The sequence below is a fragment of the Sceloporus occidentalis genome, unplaced genomic scaffold, assembly GCF_023333645.1.
Source record: "Sceloporus occidentalis isolate IW3139 unplaced genomic scaffold, rSceOcc1.0.p SCAF_14, whole genome shotgun sequence".
In the NCBI taxonomy this organism is placed as follows: domain Eukaryota; kingdom Metazoa; phylum Chordata; class Lepidosauria; order Squamata; family Phrynosomatidae; genus Sceloporus; species Sceloporus occidentalis.
Genome location: NW_028316994.1, coordinates 3,498,577 through 3,515,285, shown reverse-complemented (window position 1 = coordinate 3,515,285; position 16,709 = coordinate 3,498,577). Strand labels below are relative to the sequence as shown.

Genomic DNA, 16,709 nt, shown 5'->3' with positions numbered 1-16,709 from the left:
GGAAGGGGTGCACATTTATGTTTTGGCTATTGTACAAAGAAACCGTCACATGGTAGCTTGCTTTTACGTTGCTTGCTGTAATGAGTTTCCACTTTAATATTGTTTAATTACGCAAAAATTTTTACAAAGAAAGCCACCAAGCCGCCCCTAAATTTTGCCGCCCTGGGTGGCTGCCTAGTGTGTCTGTAGGGATGAGCCGGCCCTGGCCTAATGTTTTTACTCCTCCCCTTCTTTAAGGGTTCCAGGATGGCACAAATAGAAAATTCTCATTTCATTCTTCCATCAACTTAAATCATTTGACTGAATCTGGAGATAGACCATATACCCTCCAATGTTGCAGAGATGAAAACTGGGATTCATATGACCAAGCAAAATCACAATGTTGTCAAGATAGTAAAAGGTATTAGCAGAGAAGAATACACAAGTTAGGAGAGGCTGCAGCATTTTGCTTTTGCCATCCCCTTGCTGAGTTGCGTGCCAACTACTTTGACACTTTAATCTTAGGTGCATCTACAGTGTAGAAATGATGCAGTTTGACACCACTAAGTGTGATGGTTCTATCCTACAGAATCCTGGGATTTGTAGTTTTGTGAGACACCAGCACTCTTTCACAGAGAAGGCTAAGACCTTGTAAAATTACAAGTCTCAGGATTCCACTGGATGGTGTCAAACTGCATTATTTCTACCGTGTAGATGCACCCTCAGTTGGCAGCAGCTGAAGTAAAGGGGCAATTGGGATGACAAATGTGAAATTGAGATATTTTTAAAGTGGGTGAGGAATGGGACAATGAAGGATTAACTGGGACAATCGGAAGGTATGTGATAAGCACTGTATATACTCGACTATAAATGGAAAAATTTATGCCCCAAAATTGACCCTAAAATCCTTGGTTGACTTATATATGGGTCAATACAGTAATACACTTCAGAGAGATCCTAAAAGAAGCCCTGTCCGGATGCCCCACTCTCTGTGCCTCAGCAGTGATTTCTGAAATAGCTGCCAAGACAAGAGACTGTGTGTATGTGTGTGAAACAGGTGATTCTCTTCTCAATCTGATGCTAAAACCTTCTCCCCCCCATCCTCCCCCTCCCCCTCTAGATCTCTCCTGACCACCAAACACCCCATTTCCCTCCAGTGCCTGCCTTTCTCAATGCAATATTAAAACCTTCTCCTCCAGCACCAGGGAAATGGTGTTAGGTGGTCAGAAGAGGTCCAGAGAAGGAGACGGCAGGAAGGAAGTGGTGTTTTCCCCTTTACATTCTTTCTTACATCCTCCTAAGTTTTATCCTCAACTTATCAATGGGCCATATCAAAACCTATGATTTTGGCCCTAAAACCTTCCCTCGACTTATACATGAGGTCGACTTATACATGAGTATATACAGTATTTTAAACAGGGCTGATGGCCAAACTAGGACTACCGTAATACTCTATAGAGGATTGAAAATGCATTTCTGCTCCATGTTGGCAAAACATTTGCTGACTCTCAAGTCAAATCCTCATTTCCCCCCCTGTTATAACAAGATTTTTTCTTTGTGGGGGGGGACTTTTGTTCCAGTTTTCCCACTATAACCCATTTACTTTTCATCCTTTTCATTTATCATTTGCAGCTTGATTTCAGCTGTTATTTTCAGTTATTTTTGTTTATTATAGTTATTTTCCCACCCTGGGAGCATGAGCACATACTCATCACAATATTTGCCTGGCTGGGCGTGGGTGCATGTTCTCCATCAAGAACAAATGGAAGCAGGTACAAACGCATTGCTGCTTTGGGACAATCCAAGGGGACCATTAAGGACTTGCTTGGGGGAGATCCGTCATTGTTGCTGCTTCCAGAGAGTCAGATCTCAAGCCTTCCATTACAACATCATGCAAGGATCCAGAGGGTTTTGCTGCCCCCTCTTCTTCCCTCTTGCAATGTTTGAGAGGTGAAAGAGGGCCAGGGAATGTCAGCAGGCTTCCTTTCACCATGGTGGGGGAGAAAATCCAGACTCTTCCCCAAGACCCTTTTCTCATCAAAGTGAAAAGAGGGCTGAGAGAGACATAGAGAGAGCCTTTACTTAGGGGTATGTTCCGCTGATGTCAATGGGGCTTACATCCAAATAGGCATATTTAGGATTATACTGCATAAAGCAGAGGTGATGCAGAGCGGCATGCACAAATAAAACAGAGACAAGGAGGTGTTTAAAATACAAATAAATCACAAATGAACAAGTTGACCAGACATTTGACTTTGCACATATATAACTATATATAAACATATTTTGGAAGAGTGCACATATTTAGGTGCTGGCAAGTTTATTTAAAAAAAAATCCCAGGGGCTGCTGCTCATCCCAACTAAAATGGCCAAGATAAAAATTAGATTGATGCTAATAATCCATGTACTTACTGGGGAAATATATTCCTTCTACTTCATCCTTTTCTCATACCCTCCTGATTCATCCCACTTTTTCTACTGCTCCACCTCCCACTCAGCCAAGCTCAGCTCCACCTGCTCACTACTAGTTCTTTGGAAAGCAGAAACAAAAGTAATTACTCTAAATTCACTAATAAAGTTTTTTTTTAAAACTTATATATTGTATCAGAAAATCAATCCCAGGATAGGAAAGAAAATAAATAAAAATATCTGTCTCTGCCATGTAAACCCACTAGGTGATCTTGGGAAAGTCACACTCTCTCAGCCTCAGAAGATGGCAATTCCCCCCACCCCCCCGCCCAAAGAAACTTGACAAGAAAGCCCTAGGATAGGTTCTCCTTAGGATCACCATGTGTTGGAAACTACTTGTAGGCACATAGTAACAACAAACAAACAATCTGTACCTGGTTATAGCTTGAGTCTCCCTTATTCCTTATTTGACATTCCAAAATCCAAAATATGTCAAGGAAATGCAACATGGGACATGCAGTTATAGAAATAAAATATGTATGTGAGAGTCAGAATGACTAAGCATGAACAATTAAGAAATCACACAGGTGTAAAGGATGATATAATTGAGAAGTCTTGGGAGCCAAGGACAAAATTAAGGAATGTACATTGGTAACACCTGAAACTTGTTACATGTACAAGGTGATCAGATGATGTTCATGGGTTGGACTTGAGTATGGGATGAACAAAAGTCAACCAATCATTGTGAATGTACACACCCACTGGGTGGTAATTGTCTAGTGGGTGGTAACAAACATTTGCTATAATAATTGCCAGTTTTGCTTAATGTAACTTGTGGGTAGTTGTGGAGTATTGGTGGAGTGTAGAGATATTGTGGATTGTTGGGCATATAGAGATAGTAACTGTATATAGTAGAATAAAGTAGATCTTTTATCTAAGACTACTGAGTTGTGTTGGTGTCTTGAGTGAAGATCCAAGAACCAGCAGAATCCTGATGGTGTTTGGAGACATCTGAAGAAGAAGAGTGAGAAGGCTTGGAGAAGTTTGTCAGGGTCTTCAGCCTATTCTCAGAAAACTCTGCTGCTTTAAGAGAAAGCAATAACCACTGACCAAAGCTGGTCAGCTCAGCTTCATTAACAAGGTGGTGAGTTACAGCCTGAGGTGAAGAGCAACAACTCCCATCATCCCTGACAAAATATTCTATAAACCAAAACTGAGATAGTGATACCTTTACTTTCTGATGGTTCAACACACACAAACACACACATATGTGAAATTGTAATAGACGTTTTTAAAGAGAAGAACATGTTTCTCATTCTTTTTCTTACTACTTTTACTCTTGAGTAATGTCTCCTGGAATCACACAAAATCCAACAGTGAAACATATTTAACTCATTGGGATGAGGCTTTCAGGTTTCAAAATCCAGAGTCTCTCCCTTCTGAAACAAGTTTTATCTCTGGGTTATACAGTTTTTCTATTATTCAGATGTTTCTCCTCCTTACATTGTTACTACAATTAATGATTTACTGGAGGGGGATCCTTCTTGAGCAATTTCATCTGTTTCACCGGGGAAAGGTAAGTAAAAGAGCTCAGTGGGTCAGAGTCACTGGAAGAGAAATAAGTAAGACAGGTAAATGTGTCCCCCACCCCTTTCTAGAAAGATGCATTTAAAGTTTCAGTATTTTTCCATTTGAGCATGGTGTGGTTTCGGGACTTGATTTTCTTGTGAATGTTAAATGTAGGTGTAATGATAAATGTGCACAGTTTGTAATGACAGATGTAAGTGGTCTTTAAATTTATAATGAATTAGAGTAAGAGGTATTTACTTTTTAAAGAAGTAGTTAGGAATACATACTTTCTGTGCATATTATCTCAAATGAGTGGGCTGAGAGTTGGCACCTTTCTGGACCTCTGCATGTTTATATGCTGGTGAACTGGCATGGCAACATCTTATGGAATCCTGGGATTTGCAGTTTAGGGTGCAGTACTTAGAATTCTGTCAGAGAGCTCTAGTGAAACTGCACGCCCTAGGATTCCATAAGATGCAGCCATAGCAGTTAAAGCAGAATCATTGTGATATATAATTCTGCAGCGTGGAAGGGCCCAAAAAGAGAGAGTGAGAGGGAATAAAAGAACTCAGAGAATCTATCTGTAAAAAAGACAAAACTGGCAAGTGGATATGCCTGGTATTCATGGGCCAACAAATCATCCTGGAGGAAGTGGACTAGAGCCAAAGGCTACTTGGAAGGCCAAGCAAGCACCATCCACCCATATTATTTCTTCTGCATTGCCAAGGATGGATCATGAATCTGGGCACTGGAGGCTGGTGAAGATCGAGGGAATCCCCTTGTCCAGTAAAACTGCAGAGAACTGGGAGCAAATAAGAGGTTTCCAAGCTCGGCCTGATGATCTCCTCATCTGCACCTACCCCAAAGCAGGTAAATATACAGAAGTGAAGAAATAGGGACACTGATGGAGGTATGTGGAGAAAATAATAAGCGTTGGAAATATGAAGAGACATAGGATTTCATCACACAGGATGGATCCTGTGCAGAAACGGAATTTTAAAATCTGGAAAAACCCCACAAAAGCAGGTTGATTTTTAGACATGTTGAAGTTAATAAGCAATGACATGACATTAACCTGAATGGAAAGTCAACAAAGCCCACTCCTTTTCCGAAAGTAAAAAGGAGTGGGTTTTGTGTATTTTCTGTCCGGGTTAATGTTGTGTTAATGCTAATTAACCCTTATGTTGTGTGAAAATCAACCTACTTTTTCAGGTTTTGTTCCTGTTTGGGTTAACTTCAGACGTTGTCTGAAAATCTACCCGCTTTTGTGTTTTTTTTCCAGTTTAAATTCAATTCCTGCACTGAATCCATCCCATGCGATAAACTCCATGGATTGAATGGTGGATTCGTCATATCTCTTTCCTCCACCCATATTTCCAGGGACCAGCTGGATTCAGGAAATTGTGGACATGATTTATCATGAAGGTGATCCACAGAAATGTGACCAGCTTCCCCTGTACCAGCGGAGTCCCTTCATAGAACTGTTCCTTCCAAAACCCATTCTCTCAGGTGAGTAGAGCAACTGCTTTGAGGAGCTAAAGGAGGAGAAAGTAGGGTTATCGTGCCTGAGGCTGAATGTCACTCCCTGGTTTTTCAGGTGTTCAAGAGGCAAAGGCGATGCCCTCCCCACGGATACTGAAAACCCACCTCCCAGTGCAGCTCCTGCCATCTTCTTTCTGGGAGCATAATTGCAGGGTGAGGACTACAGAGTGAGGTTAATGGGTAGACAGAGCTTAATGTGAGTCAATGCTGAATTCCTTTAACTGGAGAATTAATTTGACCCACACTTGATCATGGAGCCCATTTGTAGTGCCAGGACTCTGATCCAGAATATACAGTATAATTTTTTTAATAGAAAATAGTGTCTCTGGGCATAACATCATTGCTGAATCTTTTCAACTTTTGCATAGCATATATGCAATATGTTAGCTGCCTAAGGTCTTTTTAATGAAGAAAGCATTAAAAAATATTAGACACATCAACAACACATCCTGAGCTTTCCTCACAATAGACTGGTCATATTGAAATTCATACCTTTCAGGTTGTTGTTATGTATCTTGAAGTCCACTCTGATTTATGGAAATCCTCTCATGTTTTCTAGGTAAAATTTATTTAGAGGAGGCTTATGACTCTATCTCTAAGGCTAGGAGTGTCTGACTTGTCTTGATCACCTAGTGGGCTTCTGTGTGTTGAGCAGAGAGTTGAATCCCAGGCCCCATTCCCACTTAATTTAAACCGGTTTGCAAATCACCTTCACTCCCTGTTGGTAAATCGATTCCAAAAGGTCTGTTGTTCCCATTATGAAAACTGATCTTTTCATTATCCCCTTGTAATTGCTTCTTTTTTGGCATGATCGTCGTCCCCACTAGTTTGCGCCACTTCAAAATGCATGTCAATCATCTGTGCATCATCTGTGGCTTAAGTGGCAGCCCAGCTTGGGAACACTCTCTCTCTCTCTCTCTCTCTCTCTCTCTCTCTATATATATATATATATATATATATATATATATATTTAAAGAAAATTGATTCATCGATTCATTGCCTCACTGAGCTGCCAAATGCCCAGCTTGTTTTGCAGCTACTTGCCTCACCAAGCTGCCAATCGCCCGGTTTCCCTCCTGAGTAATTGCAAGTAGTTGCAAAATCAATGAATTGCATCTTCTATCAATTTAATTTTTTAAAAAATCATGTGCCCATAGGTCATACACAAAGGCATCACTGAGGAGGGGGGATGGTGGATCTACCAAAAACTGAGGAGGGATGGTAAACACTCTTCTGCCATTAGTCCCTTCCTTCCAGAATGATGCGATTCAGATCTGTTGTTCCCACTTGTTGAACGCGCTTCAGAATTGATTCTTTTCAAAAGAACTGCCAAAGAACTAGTGTCAGGAAAAAGTGAATTTTTTGCATTTGCCTCACTCCATTGTGATTGAAACCGATCACGATAGGATTGGAACTGGTTTCAAATGGGAACAACAATCTTATAACCCGGTCAGCAATTCACTTTAAATCATAGTGGGAATGCGGCCCCAGTCTTCTGGAGCCCTAGTCAAACACTGAAATCACTGCACAGTGCTGGTTGTTGCCTTTCAGATACCCTTCCTCAAAGGTACCATCGGTACAATAACAAAATTCAAGTGAAACAAGTCATTAAACAGGATTTACTAAATGGTCACTAAGTGGGACTTACTTCCAAGCTGACATGATGTGTCAGATTCTTCCGTGAAAGAATTAGAGTAAATCAATAGTGAGCCATTATAGCATTTTGGTACCACTTTAAATGTCACAACTCCACCCTACAGAATCCTAGGAATTATAGGATTTGTAGAATTCTGGGATTTGTAGTTTGGGGGGAGCACTTAGAATTCCTTGCTACAAAGATATGAAGTCCAGGGGAACTGATTAGAGCTCTCTAAGAGAGGTCTGCAAGCCACAAATCACCAAAATACAAATCCCAAGATTACAGAGAATGGAGCCGTGGTGGTGGTGGTTTTATTCATTTATATCTCTCCTTTCTCCCAATGATGGGACTCAAGATGGCAGTCAATAATGGGACCCAGCTAAGAACATTTTAAAAACAATGCAGATTAAAAACCCTATACAAAAACTTTGAAAATAAAGAGTATAAATATAAAAGTGAATTAAAAAGTATTCTTTCTGGGCATTTTCTAGGTCCTCCAGTGGAATTGAATGTTATATTTTCTCTGAAAGTTGACTGGGGTAGTTTGCAAATATGACTAACAAGGGTCTTTGTGTATAACTAAAATAGCTCAATACAAACTTGCCTAATATGGGGCCCTACTGTACATTAAAATCATTAATATTCATTAAAAGATTATGCAAACTCTAAAACCATACAGCACATTATAGGTTAAACTGCATCTAACTGAAATATTTTAGCAGGGTGGCTACACCCTGAAGCACTGTTAAGATAAGATACGGGGGACGGAGGTAAGATCTTGTATAATGCAGGAGTGAGTAACCTGCCCTAACATGGTGCTTTGTAAGTGTCTTGGGGCTAGCATGGGGTGGACTGACTGTGGATGATGGGTGTTTTCGTTTAGTACTTCAGAAAGACACTAGGTTTGGGGGAGATTGGATTCCAAGTTTGAATTGTGTCTTTTCGGTTTTACTATTTTTCCGCAGATCATTTATTTTGCCAGGAATATCAAGGACAATGCTGTCTCCTACTTCAATTTTAGCCGCATGAACCAACTTATTCTTAACCCTGGAGAGTGGAATGATTTTCTGGAGAATTTTGTGGCTGGGAAGGGTGAGTGGATAGGCTAAATAAAAGAAGGCAGAACTGTTTGTCGGGATAGGTTCTGTTTTAGGAGAAAGAATAAAATATGAGTGCAGTGGTTTGAGCATTGACTATGACTCTGGAGATCAGAGTTCAAATCCTGGCTCAGCCATGTAAACCCACAGGGTGGCCTTGGACAAGTCACACTCTCTCAGCCTCAGAGGATGGCAATGGCAAACACCCTGTGAAAAAACTTGCTAAGAAAACTCTGTGATAGGTTTGCCTTAGGGCTGCCATAAATCAGAAATGAATTGAAGGCACACAACAACAACAACACCTTGACTTAGTTCATTACTGCTTGGGCAGAATGGATTGCTGGTTAGGATGAGAATATTTTCCAGCTTATTTTTAAATAAACATTTACCAAAACTTGCAAAAAGAGGAAGTGAAACAGGCTGAGTTTGCCAGTCTCTTGTGCAACACAGTGGGAGGCTTGTAGGTTAACAAAATCCTCTGAAGAAGTATGTGAACTTGATCTGATCTTTAGAAAGATCTTTCTTATGGTGATAGTGGATTGATTTTCATTTCCTTTCTTGGAAGGTTGAGTAAGAGAAAAAGAGAGAACTTCTTACCAGGAGACTAGTTTGTTCTAGTTAGGTTCATGTAACTCTCACATTGTAACCTTAGGGCCATTCCAGAAGATATAATCCTACCATCAAGAGATAGTCCTCTACAATATAGTGTTGAACTGTGTTTGGTCCAGCACTTAAATTTGGTGAATGACATGGTCTAACATTCCATCTGCCCCCATGCCAACCACAGTTAAACAAAGGAAATTGGAGGGCCACGACAAGGAACTAGTTACGTAGTAAACAATGCCAGTATGGTTTTATTATTTTCTTTCCAACTGGGGAATGTTACTTTGGGGAAATAATGGAGGTGGATCAAGATTCCATGCTTCACTTCCTACTTTGTCTTTCATTGCAGGCATGTGTGGCTCATGGTTTGACCATGTCTGCGGTTGGTGGAAAGCTAAGGACCATCATCCAATTCTCTATCTGTTTTATGAAGACATGAAAAAGGTAAGCATCTTCTCTACCTCCCTCCCTCCCTCCCTCCCTCCCTCTCTCTCCAAAGTTGTACTTTCCATGAATGAAAATCCAAATTTTTGTCTCTCTAACATATGTCTTCAATTTCTGTTTTTCTGTTTATATTCAAAGGAGCCAACACTAGGGTTAAAAACTCTATCATAAAATCACACATCTTTCAAACAAACCACTAGTAAAATGTTCAAATTAAGTTATTTCTTCTAGCAACAAAGGTCCAGCTTATAACACACATTGGGATGGTTTTAAGTATAGTCACAACTAATTTGCCTCAAATTTCAGTCTTTCTAATCTAAATCTTGCTGATGGCTAAATTGGGGCTATGCACCTTTCCAGGCTACTTTCACTAGACTACTGCTGAAAACTCTGTAATTTATAAAGAGGTTAAATAATGTTTTCTCTCACTTCAGGACCCAGCCCGAGAAATCCAGAAAATTGCCAAATTCTTGGGCCTAGGAGTCCCAGAATTGGTTCTGAACCAGATTGTGCAACACACAGCATTTGAGAGCATGAAAGCAAACCCAATGACTAACCACACCACCTTGCCTTCCTCTATCCTGGACCACACTGTGTCACCCTTCATGAGGAAAGGTGAGGATCAACCAGATAAGTTCCAGCCATACCTGAAACAGTGAGGCCATATTGTTGTTCTTTTTATATCATCTCACTCAGGAATTAGGGTTTGTTATTCCCAAATAAGCCATGAATCTCAAACTCTGATTTATGTTTCTGGCTTGTGAAGGTATAATCTTTGGTTTGCTCAGTGGTGGCAAGCTGAAACATGCTTGTTCAAAATAAGTGAGGATTCCCTGTAACCTGGTTATTGTTCCATATGAAATAGCCATTCTTTGGTTTAGGAAGAGAAAAGGTGAGGCTCCAAGACCCTCGTATCAAACATTTACCAGAGCAGTTAAGCAAATGTGATAGTATGACAATGGTGCAGGGGCTCCTCGGAAGATAAATTGCTCTGGGCAAAGGTTCCCTGACTGTAAACCTTTGGGCAGTTGAATACTTGCTGGATTTACAGACTCAAGAAAGAAGGATGGGAAATTGCATTGTTGAGAACTTTCTCCCCTGGATTATTTTCTGTGTGAAGCAACCGCTCTCAGTTTAGGCAGAGCAACAATGAGGCCTAGAAGTTCACCTTCCATGAAGCATATATTTACCTCGGACAAGGTTGCCAGTTCAGGATCATCCCAGGTCCTGAGATTTCCAGGCCAAAGCCTGAGACCCAGGGGCAGCCCCCGGTGATGACCCTTGAAAACTGGAGACTAAGGGCTAGGCCCTGAAAACTGGCAACTTCAGCCTTGGAATTTCATGAAGCTCTATGAAGTTCCTACAAAGCAAATGGTATTTGGTGACACTAGTTCCAGGTCTCCCAAGTTAAGATATTGGCATGAAAAGGGGTTTCTTAGTATGAACCCAATATTTTCCCTGAGTTTGAAACTTTAAGGAATCTGTAACTTGTTGGGGTTGGACTTGGAATGGTAAGTAACAGTTTTTCCCTTCCTGGATTGTTTTCCTGACCTGCAGGTACTGTAGGAGACTGGAAGGAACACTTCACAGTGGCTCAGAGTGAATGGCTGGATGCCATCTGTGCTCAGGAACTGGGGAGAAGTGGACTGAGCTTCCGCACACAGCTATAAACAGTGTTAAACACATTTGTCTCTCCTACCAAGATCTATTTTCACTCATACATGACCAGCCTCCTGGACAGATTAATCCAAGGACCTTCCTCTAGTGCACTGCTGTCTTTCTGCCCATTCCAAACTTGCTCCTATACAGAGGAGCAAAGAACAGCTCTTTAGAATTCACATAAGATTCTCTGCTGCTGATTGTGAGAGATGGAAATGAACAATCAAGGACAGTACATGTAACAATGCATGTTAAACATATCCCCACCTGAAAGGATATAACTATACAACCGCAGTCCCACCATTAAAACAACTTTGATCAAAATTGTTATCTTCAACCTCAAGCCTGAATGGCCCACGTCTACCCTGTGAGTTTCAGTTCTGTAGTTCCCTTCTAGACCACTATTACTGTATATTAGCTCTTGTGGAACACACAAGAAGCCTTCCAGCATGTCGGGGGACCACTATATAAGTGTCATTCTCCATATACATCAACTTTATTCAGCAGGTGAATCTCTACTCCACCATTAGCTCCTGCTGTTGGGCACATCATAGTAGTTATGTGGGGAAGGCCAGAGGATAAAACAGATGCCAAGGGTCTGCATGTAATGACTGTTAGAGGGAAGTACATGTTCTTGGAACAAAGTTTCTAGTAGCTTCCATATAGAAGCCAACACACCACCATGAAACCCATGTAATGATACACTCCTTGTATTTCTGTCATATATACTATGTTCCAGGTTGAGTCTGAATTGTGGTCAAGATTGAAAATTCTCCTTTCAACATAACCCCATAGGGATGTATGTGGAGAGGGGTCTGTCCTCTAAGCGTCACCTCTGCCATTACCTGTATCCCATTCTGATGCCAGTTTTCATTTTCTCCATTCAGAGAATGAGAAAGTTCCATGTGTCTCTCTACATGGACAAGCCCCTGTCCACATGTTTTCCTTTCTGGTGGGACTGCAAGTGATGCATAAAGAAAACCCCATTAGTTCCATCTGGAGGTGAACTGGAGGCTCCCTCCTTGCACTTCCATATGAAAGCTGTTGGTCCAGATTGAAGCCATCTCTGAGCCATATTAAGCTCATGAACCAAAGGCTCCCCTTCCCTCTGTTAGTATGACCCACTAACAACAAGGGGGCCGTTTCCACTGGGGTATAACGCGGGTTACGAAGCGAATTCAGAAAGTAGCGTGCCCATTTGAACCTGATTTAAACCTAGAACGGTTCTAGATCACCCCGCATGCATCCCCATTTGAAATCGATTCATATCTTGGTTCCTTTTATAAACCGCATTAAAGGCGTATAACCCGCGTTAAAAAAAATAGAAGGGTTGAACCTTCTATTTTTTCCTTGATTCGGGATAGGAATCTAGTTATTTAAATGGGAACGATCAGCCTCTGAAATCGGGTTAGCTGGATGGGAGGAGCGAGCGCGATGGGCCGGCTTGGGGGAGTTGCCCTTTCTGTCCCCATCCGTCGTGGCCATCGGCAACTTTGCTTCCCTCACCTCACCCCTTTTTTCTGCTGCGGTCTTTCAATAAGAGATAAGGATTTTTATTTTATTTTAATGGTTTACAGGCACTTAATCTCTTCAGCATCCGTGCCACTCAAGGAGAGGGTTGCTGCACAGCAATCTCGGGGGAGATAAGGAAACCCTGTGTGTGTGTGTGTGTGTGTGTGTGTGTGTGTGTGTGTGTGTGTGTATCAATGAACACCATTTGTAATGGAGGGGAAGAGTGCTCCCTCCCTGGGCTGTCTATAGAGCCATGAAGCGGGGATCCGTCCTGCAAAACCCATCTTAGGGGTTGTTCTCACTTAAGATTTGAAACGATTTAAAATACATCGTTTTTAATAAAATCGATTCAAAATAACACTGTTCTTATCCCGCTATCCGAATCGCTTTGTTCATCGTTCCCATCTGGTTATTTAAATCGAAGTTTTTACCTGCAAGCGTTCCTACTTGGCATGAAATCGGTGATTAAATAAAGCGATTCTTCTCCTCCATACCTTATTTGGAGCTGTCAATCAATAGTACGTCAGAATGACGTAACGTTAATCCGGAATATTTGGAAGCGATTTATCTTTTGGCATCGTTTCCATTTCATTGACTGTTTGTGAATTTAGCGAATTTATGAAAGCGAATTTAGGAAACCCAAGCTCTTTCCAGAGGAACTATGGGATAGGTTTTGCATGACAGCATCCCCTCTTCATGTCTCCCAAAAGACAGCCAGGGAGAATCCCTTCAGAGAGCCCAGAGATCAATGAAGGAGGCTGCTGGAAAAGCAGGGAGGGAGCACTCTTCCCAAAGATTCTCTTTCCAGGGTTGGAGGAGAAGGCAGATTCCATTTGAGAAAGGGAGAGAGAAAGGCTCTATCCCCCCCCCCCCCAATTGATTAGAGCCCTTCCCTGCCTGGGCGAGATCAGATGTTTCCTCGCGAGGAGCCATCCCTTCCCTGCCTCTCCTCCGTTAGAAATGGGCTCTCCCCACACAGAGGGGAGGTTGCAATCCACCGGGGGAAGCCTTGAGCAGCCGGGACTTCAGGTGTTTAAAGCGCTGAAGAGATTAAGCGCCTGTAAACCATTAAAATAAAAAATAAAAATAATCCTTATCTCTTATTGAAAGACCACAGCGGACAAAGGGGTGAGGGAAGCAAAAATGGCGACAGCCAGACGGATGGGGACAGAAAGGGCAACTCCCCCAAGGACAGCCCCATCGCACTCCGCTCCTCCCATTCATCTAACGCAATTTCAAAGGCTGTCGTTCCTATTTAAATGCTCCGGTTCCTAAATCGAATCAATGGAAAAACGTAGGTCGGACCCTAGTGTTTTTTTAACACGCGTTAAATGAGGAAAACTCGATTCAAAATTTTATTCCGCTCTACAATTCGATTTGTAGTGGGGACGATTGCGGGTTGCTCTAGAACCGTTCTAGGTTTAAATCGGATCCTAATAGGAACGCCACTCCTTGGATTCGATTCAGAACGCGGGGTTTCACCTAGTGGGAACAACCCCATAGTTCCTCTGGAAGGAGCTTTCCCTAAGCAAGCAGCCTCCGCCAGCCTCTCTGGGGTCTTTTTTCAAAGGCAGCAGCCAAGCAAAAGTGCTTTGGGGAGGCAGTTTCTCTCTCCCCTCAACCATCCTTCCCCACGGATAATTGCAGGACTCCCCTTCCTTCGAAGGGAGAGACCAGAGAGGGAGGAAAAGGAAGGAAAAAAATCTGTCTTCAGAATTCACCCTCCAAACGCAGGCTCTCAGCTGTGGGCAAAGCTACCCCTCCTTTCCCTCCTAAACACACACAGCCTCGCAGAGCAGAGGAGTAACCCGAAACCTTCCCCCCAGGAGACAGAAGGGAAAAAAAAATGCAAGCCTGCTCTTTGTTTGAGAAGGAAGGCTATTCTCCCTTTCCTCACATCTAATCCTCCTTCCCTTTCCCGCCGCACTTTAAGTGCCTCCTCATTGGCTCTTTTATAAAAAAAACCGCGAATTTAAAAGTGACGTTTTGATGACGTTGCTTTGATTGACAGCCCAAAATGGTGAGTGGGAATGAAATAAGGCTAAAACCGGTTTATATATACACTGTTTTATTTGAATAGGAACGCAAGCGGATCACTTAAAGCGAATTAGTTGGTAAATGAGAACGAAGGATAAGACCAGGGTTATTTTGAATCGGTTTTATTTAAAACGGTGTATTTTAAATCGTTGTAAATCACAAGTGGAAACAGCCCCAAGGCTGTTACCTCTCTGTTCTTCTTGTTCCCATTTATCCTGGTTAAGCAAATTCAAAGTTGATGTGAGGCTCCTCCTGATGCACAGGATAGTTACTCAGGGATAGCAAGACATCAGCAAGAAATGAATGGCAGCTGTAGTGGTGAGTCCAAAGGCTAATTTTCTGTTTGTGGACCAATAAATCCAGTAAAATAAAAGGGAAGCAGCCAAAGGTCCACTTTTAGATTTAAAAAAAAGTGATGAGTTGTTAAACATGGGCAGCAACCTATCTTAAAGGTTAATTGTCCTGCCAAGATTTTAGAACAGGCAATTCATACTTTAGGGGGAGAAAAAAAGATCCGTCTGCAAGGACCACAAAATTAATCTTGCGTGTGTCCTCAGCGCTGCATCCTCCCAATTCTTGCACTAGGCTGTGTCCATAGTGCACACTTATGGCAGGTTGATACCACTTTAACTGCCACGGGACAATCCTATGGAGTCCTGGAATGTGTACTTTGCTGGGGTACATTGGAACCTCTGCCAGAGAGCTCTGATACTGTAGTTGTGGAGAGTACACTAGAGAACCCCACCAAACTACAAATCACAGGATTCAATAGGTTGCAGCATTGTGCTATAATTGTGCAGCATGGATACACCCCTAGGTAAACACAACAACTTTAGCCAAGCTATCAACCCATTTTCAGGTTTCATCCTGAAAGGACAGCCCAACCTGTGAAGATTGCAAAACAAAAACATCCACCCCTGTTGAAAGTGGATGCAGCCACCCAATACAGACCAAAATCCCATCTGGATAAAGTTTATTAAAGGAGGAGTAGAGCAGAAATATAGAGCCAGCTTGGTGTAATGATTTGAGCACTGGATTACAACTCGAGATCAGGGGTCAATTCCCTGCTCAGACATGGAAACCCAGTGGGTGACCTTGAACACTCTCAGCCCCAGCAAACCCTTAGGGTTGCCATAGTCAGAAATGACCTAAAGGCACACAATAAAACAATAGGAATATACAGTAGGAGGACAAAAAAAGAGTATGTACAAACTTAAAAGGAAATTGGTGTAACTGAATCTAGAATGAGCAAGGCTGTTTCCAGCTGAAGGGTGCCCAGTGCTACCTGTTCAAAGATGTTGGGCAACTAATCCATTGTTTTGTGCTGATTCTTTTCTGATAATGCAAAAATATGATTTGGGGAAATAAAAGAGCAGTACAAAGGAAGAGAATGTCATATGGCCCACTGCAAAATTCTGTGAAGGAGGCATAGCTAAATTCTCATCTGGAATTATTACCTCAAATCACTGATTCTAAAGAGAGAAAATTGGTTCGTGAGTCTGCCACAGTTGCTCAACCTTAATGTAAATCTTTTCTGGTCGGCCTCTTTGACTTTAAAAGAGACAGTGGTTAGGACATGGTTTGCATAACATGAGCTCTGTTATTCCAGTGACTCTTGTGAAATGTTAAAATATGTCAGAACCTGTCCAGTTCAGGAATTTTTGAAAGCTGATTTTTTTATACTTTAAGAAAAATCCAAATATAATGTTGGTCCATAGTACGGTAAGGGGGGTTGCCAGACTCCCACATCAGATAGCTTGAGAAGTGCTGCTTTAAGTTAATAGAAGTGAGACTCTCCTTGTGACTTTCATAAGATATCAATAAACAGAAATACACATTTATCCTCAGAGGACTGCAGGGAATTCAGCAGAAGGTATTGAAGAGATGCCCAGTTGTAGCAGGTGAGAAATATCAACTAGGAGAACATATTCCTTGCTCTCTCACAAACCGATCCATGTTGATTCATGATGAAATAAATTCCAGGGGGAGGTGAGCAAGAGACAGATTAGGAAGAAAGGATATTAAGTGAACCAGCTCCTTTCACTCAGCGTCACTACACAAACATACACAGGTTTAATCCAACCAGAAAAGTCAGTTCACAGAGCACTCTGGCTGGTGTCACACTCTGCGTGTGAGAAATATGAACCAGAGGCTCACACAGACGTCCTACTCAGTCATAAATGAACACGCCCCACCAAAGTGCTAGGCTTTGTACAATA

General features: G+C 41.9%; 1 protein-coding gene across 1 annotated transcript; it reads left to right on the top strand.

Annotated features, from left to right (window-relative positions):
- Nucleotides 1-4,755: 4,755 nt before the first annotated feature.
- LOC149303574 (sulfotransferase 1C1-like) lies at nucleotides 4,756-11,196 on the top strand. Its single transcript, XM_089481122.1, has 7 exons — nucleotides 4,756-4,827; nucleotides 5,338-5,466; nucleotides 5,555-5,652; nucleotides 8,104-8,230; nucleotides 9,188-9,282; nucleotides 9,717-9,897; nucleotides 10,840-11,196. The coding sequence occupies exons 2-7, from the start codon at nucleotides 5,367-5,369 to the stop codon at nucleotides 10,950-10,952; spliced, it is 714 nt and encodes a 237-aa protein (XP_089337248.1). The 5' UTR covers nucleotides 4,756-4,827; nucleotides 5,338-5,366; the 3' UTR covers nucleotides 10,953-11,196.
- Nucleotides 11,197-16,709: the final 5,513 nt, after the last annotated feature.

Bases quoted from the DNA above. Each gene is read 5' to 3' on its own strand.
- LOC149303574 (XM_089481122.1), top strand. From the start codon at position 5,367: ATGATTTATCATGAAGGTGATCCACAGAAATGTGACCAGCTTCCCCTG. The intron at 5,467-5,554 runs GTGAGTAGAGCA...CTGGTTTTTCAG, and splicing joins TCCAAAACCCATTCTCTCAG to GTGTTCAAGAGGCAAAGGCG. The intron at 8,231-9,187 runs GTGAGTGGATAG...CTTTCATTGCAG, and splicing joins GAATTTTGTGGCTGGGAAGG to GCATGTGTGGCTCATGGTTT.